At 35.8% G+C, this 16,536-nt stretch overlaps 1 protein-coding gene across 1 annotated transcript in view; it reads right to left on the reverse strand.

The window, feature by feature from the left end:
- The window catches only part of Spef2 (sperm flagellar 2), a 175,395-nt gene extending 166,412 nt beyond the window's left edge, over nt 1–8,983 (reverse strand). The window contains 1 exon segment of the mRNA XM_077795544.1: nt 8,926–8,983. Coding sequence (XP_077651670.1) covers nt 8,926–8,983 — 58 coding nt within the window.
- Between the last annotated feature and the right edge of the window lie 7,553 nt (nt 8,984–16,536).

Below are 16,536 nucleotides of genomic sequence, written 5' to 3' on the forward strand. Positions count from 1 at the left end.
TGATGGGGTAACTTGTGATGTTCTGATACATGAATATACTCTACACTGTATAATATTTAAATCGGGTTATACATAGCTATGTCCTCAGATCATTTCTTTATGGTAAAAACTTTCAAAATCCTCTTTTTTTAAGCTTTTTGAAACACACAGTCCATTACTGTTATCTGTAGTTCTCCTTCTGTGCCACAGCACACCAGCACTTGTTGGCCTATCAAATGCAGCTTAGTACTCACTGGGCAATTTCCCCACCTTTCTCTGCTCCCCACCCTCCCCAGACTCTGGTTGCTGCCATTCTATTCTTAATTTCTTCGGGATCAACTTTCTTAGATTCCACATATGAGTGAGAGCAGAAGTACTTGTCTTTATGTGCCTGGCTTATTTCACATAACAAAATTATTTCCACTTCTACTAACGTTGTCTTGAATGATAGGATTTCATCTTTTTTGTTCATCCTAGTAGTATTTTATCATGGACAATGGACAGCCTTTTTTTCCCTTTCCTTCTTTAGTTCCTTCCTTCCTTCTTTCCTTTCTTCTTTCTTTCTCTTTATTTTTCTGGGGATTTAACTCAGGGGTGCTTTACCACTGATCTGTAGCAAACCCTGATGATGATGATGATGATGATGATGATGATTTTGAGACAGGGTCTTGCTAAGTTGCTTAGAGTCTCTCTAAGTTACAGAACTTGTGATTCTCCTGTGTCAGCCTCCCCACTTACTAGGATTATAGCCATTTCCACCACACCCTGCATGAGAGCCATTTTGAAGATTGCAGATAATATATGAGAATTCTTGAGTATACCTATCACATAGTAGGCATATAATAAGTTCAGGAGAAATTTAAGTATTTAATAGAATTTTCTTTCTTTAACAATGTCCTTAGTTTTGAGTCACTTGTATTTTTTTATGAAGTGAAGGATAGTTATGATATTTAAGGGCAATAGACAAAATAATAATTGATAGACAAAATAAATAATATTTTTATAAGCCAAATAATTTCTCACATGATTTTTATATCCTCCACAAATCTTCAACATGTTGCCATCATTTAGACAGCAGCAGTGAATCCCCCAGCACCCCCCCACACACATACACACAACAAAAACAAACAAACAAACAAAACACCACTGTCTCTGTAGTATCACAGACTCAGTTGTATAGGTCCTTCTATTTTGTCTATTGGAATAATAACAAGCAGACTTATTGAATATGCAGAATAATAGTGTGTCCTGATTTGCAGGAGGTAAGGTGACTTGCCTGGGGAAGGCCTCTGCCCAGATACCTCACTCAGAAGACTCCATGTCATCAGCAGTAGAAGACTATATTCAAGACTTTGTTAGTATTTGTTCTCAAAGTACTTTATAGTTTGAATAATGTTCCAATCCTTAAGTTGAATCAATACAATACTAAAGGTAGTTTTAAGAGATGCAAATTATTTCCTTTGATTCTATTTCCTCAAGGTAAGCTTCTGAACTACACAGCATTCAAATCTATTGATTATGGTTATGTGAATTTCAATTTATAACAGAAAATAAAGGGTAGGAAATTGTCAAAAACTGATTTGGTATATGAATCTCTTTAACAAGAAAAGAAATAAAAATTTCATAAGCTCCAGGAAAATAAACTATTCAAATCACCTAAACTTACACTCAGATATCTAGTTCATAGGAGGAGTCTCAGGTCAGAAAAATGATCTTCCTCTAAAATCAGGGTGCATTCTTTCACAGTTGATGGTCTGGTGCTCTCTTTTTTATCAGTCATATGAGTCTTTGCAAAACAGTGTCTTTATCTGAGTTTCCAGTGTTACTCAGGAGAAAATACACTTAGAGAACAGGTACCTTCTAAAAAAGAATTTGTAATTCATGGCAAACTCTAGCTCTGGTGTACGGGTTGGATACCCTTGAAGTTGTATTTCAAACTCAAGGCACTGAACTGTCCCTACTTGAACATGGTACCACCTGAATACCATAGTGCCTTGTGATGTTACTAAAATGAGGAGGATTGGCTAGATCTTAAACTAAATGCCATCTGTTACTTGGTGAACACCTTTGGGCATCAGACCTTGGTGGTCTGAAGCAACTGAAATCCAAATGTCTCTTTCTGACTGCAAAAGGCCGAAATGAGACATCACCTCCTCTGTATCACTGCTGCTTTCATTGTCCAGTGTGGACCCTCACTGCAAGCTGCCAAGGTTGTTCCCTGGCCTGGCTGCCACCCTGTCCTCCACATGCCATCTGGCCTGCTCTGTGCCTTCTGCCCCTTCTGTTGGTTGCTCCCTTCTTCCAGTCTTCTCTGCCTCTCTGCCCACTAGCCTATCCATACTCTCTTAGTTTTCTGAACTAAGAGATTGGCCAAATGCTGTCATTAAACCATGGATATATATTTCTTTCTGGTTCTAGGCCATCAGGCTTTGGTCTAGTTTTTGGCTTATTGCTTTCTTTTTAGGAGCTGTTGCTACTTCATCTTCAGGTAATCTCCTTTCCACATCTCTCTGGGGCTTGCACTGTGCCTGATGCTCATGTTGATTGAACACTGGAAGTCTAGCCCATGAATAACTAGGGGATAGCCAAATCCTATTCTGTCACCCTTGATGTAGCAGACAAATGGTCTGTAGTAAGCTATTTACTACAAAAAGGTCACTAGAAAAATAAAATCATAATCCATTTCCTTTGAAATGGCACAGCATATTAATAAGGAAATTCTGATATGGATAAAATACAGGTGCTTATGGTATAAAGATCAAAAATGGACAGTAAACACATTTTCTTGTCTGGGTAGGTTTAAAACAAATAAACAAATATAAAAAATATCCATCTGTAGTTTTTTACACATAAGACATTTCAGATTTATTATATGCTACATTAGCAAAACTGAGTACAATAAAAGAAGAATATAGCAAATGACATATGGTAAAAAAATAAAAAGGAGAAACAAGAAAGAATGTATGAAAGACATTTGATAAGGAAAGAAAAAGATGAATAAAAGCATATAAGCTAAGAATGTACAGATTAACATAAGAGAATGGAAAGAGATAAGAAGCCAAATGAAGAGGGAGAGAATAAGGAAGTTGTTGGGGAGAGCGAAATCATAAGAAAAAAATGAAAGCTAATTTTCCTCCTTTGATATATCATGTTTTTCTTCCAAATAAAGTTCACAGAATAGCATGACTAATTTCATGGGAGCTAATTCCATAAATTAATTTGTACGAATAAATGGAATTTCCTATGGGTAAGAAGTGACAGGTTGACTCATGGATAATGAATAATGACTAAATATAAGAAATAAATAAACCATAGACGCCCACTGACAATCTTCATCCTGAGCCCAAAATGATTTTTTATTTGGTTTTAAAGTCATTTAGCAATAATTCAACCTTGTTTCTGGTCTCCCAAGCCATGTGGTCCCTATCACTGAAGTTTCTTTTTGCTAAAATCTTTGATGTGTGCCTCTTGGTCAGGTCTACATTAGGCTGGAGCAGCAGGTGAAATGGTCCCTGTGCTTCTCCATTAACATGGTACCAAGCCATCTCAAGAAAAGCATTTACAGTCATCCATATTCCACATGGTAATGAGGAACATGTAGGCTCCAGAGAATAGAGTCTGCTTGTCTCCTTGCTAACTTATAAGCCACTTGATCTTGATTATATAACCATCCTTCCTCTTTGTAAAAGAGGGACAGTGATGGGCTTCACCTCATGAGTTGTTTTGAGAAGTAAATGAGAGATTGTGTATAAATTGCTCAGCACAATGCCAGGTCCATATTTAAGTGCCCAGTGACAATTTTTATTGTTATTATTACCATCTTCCAATTCATGAAAGCAGGTCATATTAATTATACAATTTGTAAAGTCAATAATAGACCATCGATGACTATAGTACAAACATACTTGTTTAAACAGTATTCCAATATTCAGGAATATTTGACATTGTCTTCAGATGCAGGCCCGCTCTTATGGCAAGGAAGGATATGACACCCTCTTCCAGTCTAGGCAAGCACCTCTAATCAGTTGATTTCTACAACAAAATATTTAAATTCACATTCAATAGGATAAGTAAAGACTAACCAACCTCACAGTTTTTCTGCTAAGGTTTTAGTGCCAAATGAATCAAGACAAATTTTGAATTTTCAGAGACTTCTGGATTTTGGAATTGCAGATAAGGAACTATAGATCTACAACAATGTATACTCGGTGGCCTTTGGCCCTCTATGGAAAGAGTAAACATCTAGTCTGCATAATAAGAACAGTTCAATCACCAGGCAAAGTTACATTCATTTGAGAGAGAAGCAATTGCTGGTGGCAGGGACCAACCTGGCCTTGTCAAGCCTGGGTGCTCATAGGACCTGGCTGGGAAGGCACTTGCACAAACATCAGGCAAGGCTGCTCTGTGATTCTGAAGGACTAGATGAAAACAAAATCCTTCTTTTGTTATGTCTGATATCAGACAAAACCAAGAATATTCTCCAAAACACAAAGTGACCAAATATCCCGATATTCAGGTTAGTATAAGTGATGGTTGCTTCTTTACTAATCAGGATTCTGTCTTACTTCATTCTCCCATTTCCAGATAAGATTTATTAAGATACCGAGTCATAAAATTGCCTGTTTTCTTGGAAGGATCTAATTCAGAGTAAAGAACTGATAGACCAATCTGATTTTCTCTTAAAATTGGGAGCCATCTCGCCACAAAGCCATGCAAAGCTAATTTCGGCTTTACTATAAATGACTGCAAATTCTGAACCTGCTTGGAATGCCTGCCCGTGCCTTGAACTCATCCATGCCTGGCTTTCCCTGACCAGATAGCAGCCCTCTCTGAAACTTTAGTGACGCCTCACAAATCTTGGCCTTCCCTGGCCAGATAATGACCCTCTCTGAGGCTCTAATGACCTTCATAAATTCTGATGTCGGGGCCAGCAAAAATGTAAACTAACATTTGTGTTATGCTCCTCAGATTTTTGCTATCTGTAACCCCCCTTTGTGTAACTTTCTGGGCTATAAAGCTGGGCTGCAAGAAAGCTGCAGGGCTGTCTTGTTCCCGCATTTTTTGTGGGGAGAGGCAGCCCGGCCGGTCGTAATAATAAGCTTGCTTTAATTTGATTTTAATTGGAGTCAGTGGTCTTTTCTTGCGTCCTGATCTAACAGAACCCCGGAACCCTTCTCAGAAACAATACCCTTACTGAGTCGCCCTGCGGGCTCCATGGTATGTGTTCTTGTGTTGCAACATTCAGCTACAGGTGTGTCCTGAGGTCTTGTCCTGGGGTACATTGATAATTTTTCCTTCAACATAAAAACAGGATGGTTAACCTTTACAGTTTTCTCCTTTGAAGCTATTGCCATATTCTCAAGATTTACTATCTGAAACTAAATCTCAATTTCTATGTCATAACTCTTTCAGTTGTGAAAATTCTGGTGTCACATTTTCTTGGAACTTTGTATCTTAAAGCTTTGTTTTGACTTATGTGATAGCCTTCTATGACACCTACTCTATTAATTTCTAGTGAACATAAGTCAAGTTTTAATTTTCTTTTTTTAAAAAAATGCTGCTAAGCTAGCTAGGAAATATCAAAGTCTGTTGCTTTTGATCAGAAGCAACATATTTTCTAATGACCCTAAGAGCTTAAGAAAAAGAAAATATATGGTTCAATGACACTTGGTTAAAAGAGAAAGGGACCAAAAGGTAGCAAACCTAGCTTCCCAGCTGCACAGCCTTAAACAAAGTTCTAAATATATCTCTTCCATTTTTACACCTGACAAAGAAGAATTAATGATGTCTGTCTCAGTCTATTGTCTGTTGCTGGAACAAAACACACAGACTGGATAATTTACTAAAAATATTTTTTTTCTTCATAGTTTTAGAGACTAAAAGGTTTAAGGTATCTAGAGACTAAAGAATGTCAAGGTATTGACATCTGCCAAGGGCCTTTTGCTCTACAATGACATGACAGAAGGCAGAAGAGCAAGTGAGTGCTTGATACAGAGGGGAAGGGGGACAAAGTGATCCATGTATCAGGAGTTACTCTAGCAATAATTAACCCACTCCTGCCCTGATGGCCTTAACTCTTCACAAGGGCTGAGCCCTCCTGATTTCAACACCTCACTAAGACCAGTGGAATAGAGGAAGGGAATTGAGTGGACAGGAGGAAGGATGGGAAAAGGGAAGACAGGTAGAGCGAACTGACCTACCATTCCTGTTTACATATGTGAATATACCACGGTGAATCTCACCTTTGGGTGGTACTAAATTTAAAAAATCATAAGTAATTAGAAAGATCAGTATAGAAGGGAACATGGAATGGAAGAGGGGAGAGAAAGGAGAAATACGGGGGTTTAAGTTAGAGCAAATTATATTCCATGATTTATAATCATGTCAAAATGAATCCTAATATTATATATAACTAAAAGGAACCAATAAAAATTTTTTAAAAATAAAAAGAATGCACATTTCATAAATCATAAAAATATGTCTAGGTCAGAAAAAGTGTGAAACAAATCAAATATTAGCTTGATTTTAGAGTCATTTTGATAATACCTAATTTCTGATTGTAAATAAGCAATCTGATTTATAAATTCAATCTTCTCCTGAGTGCCCCAGGGCACCAAATTCATGTGTCATGTTCATATCATTTGCCAGAATAAGTTATACTGCTGTTCTTCTTTCCATTAGAAATTGGTGACGTGACTAGAAAATAATGCTTAGATGTATTGTTAATGAAATACCTTAGAATACAAAAATGTCACTTAATGCAAAAATACATCTGGAATTCAATAATTCATTTTATAGTAAAAAATAGCATAAGGAATGTTATTGAAAGAAATATGAAAAATGTAATTTCACTTAGTATAAGAAAATTTCTTAGAATTTGCTTAAAGTAACAAAATAGAACTTCTGAAATCACAAAGTTCAACATTCAAGAATCCAAGGTGACATCAAGATGAAGAAATCTAAATAATATGGTACTTTTTCCTCTCATGTACTCTCATTTAATAAACAATTATTAAGTGCTCATTATGTAACAAGTGCTATATGAGGCACTATATATATTGCCTGTAAAAAAGTTGAAATAATGTTTATTGAACATCTAACAGATACTAGGAAGTCTGGTAGATGTTTTTAATTTACAGTTTCACTTGAGACCCCCTCAAATATACAATAGTTATTATTTTTCACTGAGTGTAAAATGTGGGACCAAAAGATTATTATTCTTACTTTGGATACTATAATAGCAAGACTTAGCAATACTTATTTTTTTGAACCCAGTTTTCTCTTTATTGCTCCTTTGATTCTATTGATAATATGTCTAAAATGACAGAATAATTTAAAATATGTGTGAAAAGAGTATTTACAATTTAAAATATATCCATATCCAGAATCCAATATAATATAGGCTGTTTTGTATACCCATCCTTACAAAGACTCTGACTTGTATAGTACATGGAATTTGAAGGTATCTTATTTATGGTTCGAGAATATTCAGTTATGATATTCTCATGCTCGTTTTCTCTTATGGTGAGTTCACAGGAATTTTGTTTTAAGGAGGCAGTGTTTATTCTTGAACATAACTGATGACTCTTAAAGAATTGTTCAGCAAATCTTTTTTTTTTTTTTAAAGAGAGAGTGAGAGAAGAGAGAGAGAGAGAGAGAGAGAGAGAGAGAGAGAGAGAGAGAGAATTTTTTAATATTTATTTATTTTTTAGTTCTCGGCGGACACAACATCTTTGTTGGTATGTGGTGCTGAGGATCGAACCCGGGCCGCACGCATGCCAGGCGAGCGCGCTACCGCTTGAGCCACATCCCCAGCCCCAGTTCAGCAAATCTTTCAGTAACATTTCACTTGCTTATTTTTCATTATAAATTGAATTTTTGAATTCCAGGTGTAATTTTGTACTGATCAACTTTTTGTTTTCCAAAATATTTCATTAATGTATACATCTAAGCATTGTTTTCTAGGAAAATGGTCTGTTTAAATCTAACTCACTGAAGATTATTAGCTTTGGTTACATAGATTGGAATCTACAGGTGACCTAAGGTTGAGCATGCATCACAACCCACTGGTAGCAAATTGACAATGATGCAAGAGTTCGTCTGGGAAAACAAAATGAAGGTGATTGCACTGAAAACCTTCTTGCCAAGGGGAAAAAAACAAACCTACCACCTTAAAATGAATTCCCACTAAATAAACAACAAAGAGGATGAGACGTGTAATACTGTATTGGAATGATTTGACTGTTACTGAGTTTGGAGGTGTGTATAACTGCCTCTGAGGTTAGGAGTTTGTTTGAGGTTAGGAGTTTGTTTTGTTTGTTTTTTGGTAACTTCATGTTTAGAATAAAATCAGGCTGGTAAATTAGGGAAGAGCAAATAGTAGCCAGAAATAGCTAAGTTTGTAAATTTGCAGCTTAACATTTCCAAAAGTGATAAATGTTAACTATTCCACATTAACCCATTGCACATACACTTTCCCCTGATGAGAGGTTAAATATGCAAAATCCGATTGGATCCATTTATACATAGAGAAAACACACTCAGAGAAGGCATTTTAACTTATCCACGGAATTTCCTATTCCATTGGCCTGTCAGCACACCATGCTTCTGATGTTGTGAAGGAGGCAATGTCAGGGTTAGACTGCTGAGACCAGCATAGGAGCCTTCCCTAAACTACCTCTGATTGCTTAGAAACACACAGTAGGTCAGAAACTGTGTTGTTGGGCCCACCGTGCTGATAGGAAATTCAGGAGTAGCAGAGTGGGGTATGTAAAAAGGCCAGCTGGGGTGTTCAGTGGGGCAGCTGGGGACAGGGTTGGGACAGTGCAGAGGGGGCGGAGCGCTGAGAGGGTGCAGGTGCCCACCTGCGCAGCTGGAGCCCCGCCCGCCACCTTCCACCAGCTAGTCTCGCTGGGCGCCCGCTCGCCCTCGCCCACGGGCACTCACTCACGGTCCGGGACAGCTTCAAATCTTGGTTGAGCCACTGACAGAGGATCTCAGACATGGCTCGCCCGCGCTTTGGACCTCAAGCAGGTGCTAGAAACTCTCCAGGAACCGGACTCTCTGGCTCGCGTCCTCCTGTTGCTCAGGGCAACCTGTTGCTAAGGAAGCGTCTCCAGGGTAGAGCCAGGTGACAAGTTCAAAGAAGAGGGGACGCAGAGCACAGCAGCAGGAGACAGAAATCGTGGCCCGCCCCCTGCTGGCGGGTAAGACCTGAGCGTGCGCACGCAATAGCAGGAGGCTGCTAAGGGTCGGCTAGCAATTATAAAACGAAATAAAAGGTTTCTTTTTAAAAGCGTTACCTGTCATTTGAATTATGTATCTTTCTCTTCTGTAAAAAAAAAAAAATCAAGTGTGAACTGCAAAGAGTTATTCTGAGATCACAAGCTGGATTGAAGAGTGGTGCTGTGTACTGAAATAAAATTTGTTGGGGAAAAAACAAAAACAAAAACCTGATTCTTTAAAAAATTATTGGAGACTTTTTTCATAATTGGAATTTTTGCACTATCAATTATGTCCAAGCTTGTAACTAGATATGACTGGGTCCTGATGTCTTTTTGAGCTGACTAGCTCTTTCATTTGAGGGGAAAAACAAAGAAATAAACAAACTACTTAACCTCTTGAACCTGTTTTCTTATCTGTAGAATAAGAAGGTTAATATTTGTTTCATAAAGTTGTGAGGATTAAATGAAAAATACACATATTAATGCCTGGCACATTGTAGAAGTCAGCATATGTTTCTTTCTTTTTCCTAAGGCTATGTGAATTTTTGCATTTTATTACTAGTTGGCTGAATTTTTAGTAGCTGAGAGTTGATTATGGTATTTCAAAGCTTTTGAGGCAATTATTTCATAGAGCTGATTTAATTTGATTTAAGAATAATGCACTATTTCTTCATAAATAGGTATTAATAGGCATAGACTTTTTAAAAAAACATTCTTAATTGGTCCTTCACCTGCCTTACATTCATTTCTTCATTTCTACTTCTCACCACTTTAGATCATTCTATTATCTCTCCTCAGTATGTTTTACAATGACCTTGCTCACTTGCCATTGATTGATGCAAAAAAAATATTTGTCCTCATGACCACAATAATCATTAGTCTGGGTTTCCTTGCTTTTTCTTCTCTGGTCTATCCTGTGCAACACGTACAATTGATATCCTTAAAACCCTATTCTATTCCTATACTCACTTTTGTGAATTGCACTAGAGCATTATTTACTTTCATGCAGAAAGTGGAATTCCTTTGGTGGGTCACTGAATAATCCTTAAGTGAAATAGTACCAGATAAACTTGAATAAAAAGTATCAGAGGACATTGCACGTAATAAGGCTAAATATATGGAAGGAATAAGTATTTGAGGGAAGGAAGAGCATCTTTGCTTTATTTGGGCAATTGTACATACTTGTGTGTATGTGTATATATGTATATATATGCCTATATGGGGGAAATTATTTCTTATCATGAGTCATAGTCAATAAAATTCCAAAGCCACTGTCCTAGAGGATGAAGACCTTATTGAAAGTTATTTATGATCTATCCTCACTCCAATCCTAACTATACACCAATCTTGTTCATATTTCTTTCCCAGGTCCCAACTTTTCTACCTCAACATTGGTCTTCCATCCTCCTCCTGCAAAAAGAGAAGTTTCTTTCCTAAAGTCAATCCTGTCTGTTCTTCAGGGTCTGGTTTATCAGCCACCACCTTCACTGAGCCTTCTCCTTCCCCCCTCCATTCTTCCAATCCCACCTGTATTCTGAAAGCTCAAAATAAGTGCTTTCCCTTTAGCTCTCATTCCAGACCCCTAATTCTTTCTAATTGCCAAGAAGAGGAGATAACTTCAGCTCTTGTTTTTATGGCAAACAATATTGTGAAATTTCAATTCCATTTCAAAATTCTTAGTCGTTTTTACCCTGAAGCAGATAGATACTTTGGGGTCTTATTTTCAATGTCTGTGTGGTTTGTCTTATATATGGATTGCATCTTTTTCAGGTAAACATTCAAATTTCCAGTCTTAGAAAGTAATTGGGTTTAAAATAAAATCAAGTTAAAAGACAAATTCAAAATTGTATTTCATATGAGAAAAATTGAATCACATGTTCTATAATTGAAGAAGATAAGCCAAAATTTATCAGAATTTTTTTCTAATTTCTTATTTCCCTATGCTGAATAGTCATAGGATCTAAATTAGTATTAAATCTATTAAGTTTAAGCTAAATTTAAATTTTATCTGTTAAATTTTGAGCCCTAAGTTTATGTCTGAGCCCTAAATTTATGTCCCTGCTCTAACAAAGAAATTAAGCATTAACAGTAAATCCTCTCAGCTTTGATGACTACAATCAAATTATTTTTATACCAATACCAAACTTGTGCAGATAGAGTGCCCATCTTATCTCTCTCACAGATTATACTTCTGAGAAAACTGAATCTCTGTTTGTGCCAAGTGTCACAATCAACTCCATTGTACTTTATCACTAAAAAACACTTTCCAGAGAATCAATGTTTGGATGAGTTAAGAAATCCTGAGAATCACTATTCTCTGTACTTTTACTCTTGATATTTCTTTATTATGATTTTGATATCCTATATGTATACAGCAGTTCATTCTATATTTCTGAATAATTGTGAGACTATTTTTAAATTTCATCTTGCTGTTTCTCCCGCCTTAAAAATCTGTAATTTTCCCTATTAAGATTATAGGGAGGCCTTTCAATTATTCCATAATTCTATTATTTTCTATTTGGTGAACCTTTATAATTCTGCATATTCATCAAAAATGACAATGGATCATGCTGATTCCTGGCTTTCTTCTTTCTGTCCAGTTGGACCAAAGCTGGTTCAAATTGAAATTCTTTCTGGAAATTATCATCGAAAGCCCCCCTTCCTCTCAACTTCAGTTGGCTGAGGTGCCCCAGTAAAATCTGAGATATGCGAATATATGTTTTTAATTCTCACGTACCCAAAATTTGGAGCTGTGCTTGCCAAAAGGGTCATTCAAGAAGTGCTGTCACATGAATGAGTGCAGCCAACCGGACTTTTAACATGCACCTCTCATTTTACCATCTACGTATTATGTTGTATGTTTATTATTCTTTGGTGTCATGGGCTGGATCCAATTCCTTTGTACTTAGGAGAATGACAATCACAAAAGGACATATGGGAACCGCTTCTTCCTACAGCTTGCTTCCAGGTATGGCCTGATGGAAGAGGTGTATCACACTTTTCATTTCCTAACTATCAACTGTAAAGCTGGAAAAAAGCATCTTTTCAGGTACTGGATGGGTAGTGCACACTCATCTCAGCTTTCTCAAAGAAATGAACACAAGACAGACCAAAGGTCTTGTGTGGAGGAAATTAAGATTGTAATATGAGGCTGATAGAAGTTCTGGATAGAATAATGGAGATGGAATAATGGAGAAGAAGAAGCTACATAGGAAAGGAGCTCTAGAAATAAGCTTGATGTTTCAATTAGTCTTTGGCCAAATATAAAGCTGTTCATGCCAACTGCAATATAATGAGAGGTTCTGAAGGTCCCACATTGCTAAGAGTTACTGGAGTTCGAAGCAGATGGGGAAAAAAAATATCAATGAACTCTCAGTATTTAGGTAAAAAATCCAGAAAGAAGTTTTTCGGTATTGTTTCATTGTAGAGCAACTTTAGCCATAGTGTAAGGGTTAACAAAGCCAAAAAAAAGAAAGAAAGAAAGAAAGAAAGAAAGAAAGAAAGAAAGAAAGAAAGAAAGAAAGAAAGAAAAGAAACAAAACTCGAGTGAGCCAAAGCTCATTATCCAATTAATTAATAATATAATTGCAATTAGTATTAAAACTATATAAAATTGTTGTGCTGGGGATATAGCTCAGGTGGTGGAGTTCTTGCCTTGCATGCACAAGGCCCTGGGTTCAGTACCCAAGACCATACACACACACACACACACAAAAAAAAAATCAATATAAAGTTATAGCTGGAAATTTTCACACTTCACTCTCAGTAATTGATAATGAAGACAGAACCGTCATTACTAACATAAAAAACTTAAAAATACCCATCCTGTCAACCAAATTAACATAAATTATATATATATATATATATATATATAATGCTACCTAGCAACATACATTCTTCTCAAGCTTATATGGAACATTCACTAAGAAAAATATTTTAGCTTACAAGATGAGTTTCAATAAATTTAAAGTAATTGAAATTATGCAAGCATGTTGTCTCACCACAATGGAGTTAAAATAAAAAATAGAACTATATCTGGAAAATTCCAAAATATTTACACATTAAGCAAAATACTTCTAAATAATCCATAAACCAAAAATAAAGTCACTAGCAAAATTAGGAAATATTTTATTGAATGATAATGAAACTCAATACATAAAATTTTTTTTAGAAATCACTGAAAGTGATGCTTAAAAGGAAATCTACTACTTAAGTTTTTCATATGAGAAAACAATAGAGATATGAAATCAATGATCTGCACTTTCATTTTAAGAAACTTAAAATAAGAATCAAACACAAAGTAGGTTAAAGGGGATAAAAGTAGAAGTCACGGAAATTGATAATAGAATTCCAATAGAGAAAATTGTAAAAATCAAAGCATGATTCTTTTGAAAATCTAAAATCCTATTCAAAGTTATTGATAAGAACAGGAGACATAATTACAGATACTACAAATATTAAAAGACAATGAGGGGGACTGCCTAGCATTCTTACAAGGCCCTGGGGTCAATCCCCAGCACCACACAAAAAAAAAGACAATGAAACATTTTGAAATTTTATACCAATAACATTAGCAATACAGATGAAATTTCTTGAAAGCTACAAACTACCAAAGCTCATTCAAAATGAACTAGATAACAGAATACATGCCTATAATTTTTTTTATAATATATTGTTCTTGAATTAAAATGATCAGATCTGTGATTTAGTGTTCTGGGCAGGTACACCTAGATGGTTCTCAGTAAACATTTGCTAGCCATCTCAGATCCTTTCTAAATATTGCTGTAAACAATGCTGACTAGGGCTTCCCGCATTACTCAATCCTCACTCACTTTTCACTCACTGTGAATGTATAGTAAAGCAATGCACTTAATTCAGAACTATAATAAACTGTTTAGTAAACTTTTCCAGTACATGAAAATTTTCCTCAGAAAAATGGACAATATCTCAAGATCAGAGGTTTTACATTATCTATCTATCTATCTATCTATCTATCTATCTATCTATCTATTTATCTATCTATCTATCTATCTATTTACTTTTTTATTTACTTTTGGTGCTAGGGATTCAACCCAGGGCCTCACGCATGCTAGGCAAGCACTCTATCACTGAGCTAACCCCCAGTCTTATCTTGGCTTATTATGTAGCATTCACAGTCATGATCAAGCCCCCATCACAGGAAACCGTGGAATGATTGGTTACCAGCTCAAAGGAGCCTTAAGATCATTAGCTCAGCCCTTGCTCCATACAACACTCACTTTGAAGAAGCAGCCTTTGGAAGCTGATTCTTTAATAATACAACAGTGCAACTAGAATGAGAGAAGGTATTGGGGCATAGGTTGATTCTTTGATGACTTCTAAAGTCATTAAGTAAAAGTAACTTTTAATTTTTATCCTGCTGAATCTGTAAGGAGATCACTCAAGTTTTTATAAAAGAGAAAAATAATCTGATTAATTGAAAATCCCAGTAAAGCCCTAAACAATTCAAATTGTACTGAATACTAAAAGTTACAAAGAAGAATGCTAAATCAAGGAACTGATTTTATATACATTTTTGAAAGAGTTCTCATAAGTATGCAACCTAAAGTTGTGTTCATTTGCTGCTGTGTGTACTCTGCAGATGTACATTCCTATTTTATCATTTACAGTGAGACTCCAAATTGTTACCCCTGCAGTGTTTCAGGGTTTTCTCTCATCAATGAAAACCTAGTTAATCATTTCTAAGGTTAACATAATCATTAGAGAGTGCCAGGGTGTTTGTTTTACTTGAGAAATTGAATAAACTTTTGATCCATTAGGATCTAGTCAGTTAAGTATTTGTATTTTGAAGTTCATCTGTTCATATTTAAAATTTTATTGATAATTTTTAACATGCAGCTAAAACATTTGCCAATTAATAATAATTTCACTAACTTACTAAATAAAAATTAATTGAATTATATAGTTTATTTCAGCAAAAATCAGATTATCAACTTCATAAGGAATATAAGAATAGAGGTAAAGAAATCTGACACCTTAGCAGCATTTCAGCCATAGATGTCCTCCATGAGGTAAGATATAACATACTATTGTTTTATTCTCTCTTGATTATTTATTCATGTTTCAGTTTTTATAGGGGGATGCAAGTTACAGTTGAGGAAGCTTCACTGAATGGAAAGAACAATGGCATAAACAAGGCTGTACGAAATGGTTTATAAAGTACATTGAAGAGAGTGTGCATGCTCCATGCTGGGAAGTGATTTCCAGACCCTTGGATATCATCCACTGGTAACATTTCAAATGTAAAGGAAAGGCTGTCAACTTTCTTCTTTGTTTTTGCAAGTAAAAACTTAAAAGCAATTACTCACTCTCTTTGGCTATAATTTTTCATATGAAAAATCATTTTGCACCTTAGGAAGTAGGAAACACAATATTGAAGAATGAAAAATGGCACTTTAAACTGAAGAATAAGATATGTGAAAAACTCACAGTATGTCATGACAGACTGGACAGTGTTTATAGGTCAGGACAAAGTTGTTAACTAATTGCCTCAGTCCTGATACTGAGGCAGTACAATTTTAATATAGATTCTCAGTCTCCATGGTATTTTCAACCTTTGCTTACAGTGTTGGAGATCTGGAAGGGGTGTGTGTATGTGTGTTTGTGTGTACACGTTTCAAGGAAAGAGCATCTTTTGTGGCTTAAATCAACTTCTCTTTTTTAGGGTATTATCTCTGTTTCCATGCCCTCTTAAATAATAAAAGCAGTGAGATGTTAGGGGAAATATTGTTATTATTTCCATAGAGATTACAAACTTTAGTTGAATTTGAATGTCATCTTCTATGAAATCAAATCCCATGAACTATACCTGGGGATTTCCACAGTATATGAAAATATGGTTCTTACCATGTCAAAACCCCAAGGAGAAAGATTTTGTCTTCAGATTATGTACCTCTTGGGAGACTCAAACAGAAAATTCTTGTAATACAAAGCCAAAGACTTAAATCATGCTGTTTTTGAATTGTAATGGGGAGTAAAGTCCAAAGTAAGTCCTACATTTGCTTATGGTTAATAGCATTTTTCATATATATTTTTAGGTATGTGATTATCAAATCCTGGTAAAGGTTTGAGGAGAATGGATTGATCTGTACCAAAATACACACACACACACACACACACACACACACACACACACACAAATGAAGCATGAAGTTAACTTCAGTGTTCTTACTTAGTTATCATCCACTCTATTTCACCAAGTTAATAACAGGCCTGCAAATGTTTAATTCATTCTAAACTGCACAGATGTGGGAAAGGCAATGTATGATGAAGTTATGAAAATGCATTTATATTT

This window comes from Urocitellus parryii, chromosome 1, assembly GCF_045843805.1.
Source record: "Urocitellus parryii isolate mUroPar1 chromosome 1, mUroPar1.hap1, whole genome shotgun sequence".
In the NCBI taxonomy this organism is placed as follows: Eukaryota; Metazoa; Chordata; class Mammalia; order Rodentia; family Sciuridae; genus Urocitellus; species Urocitellus parryii.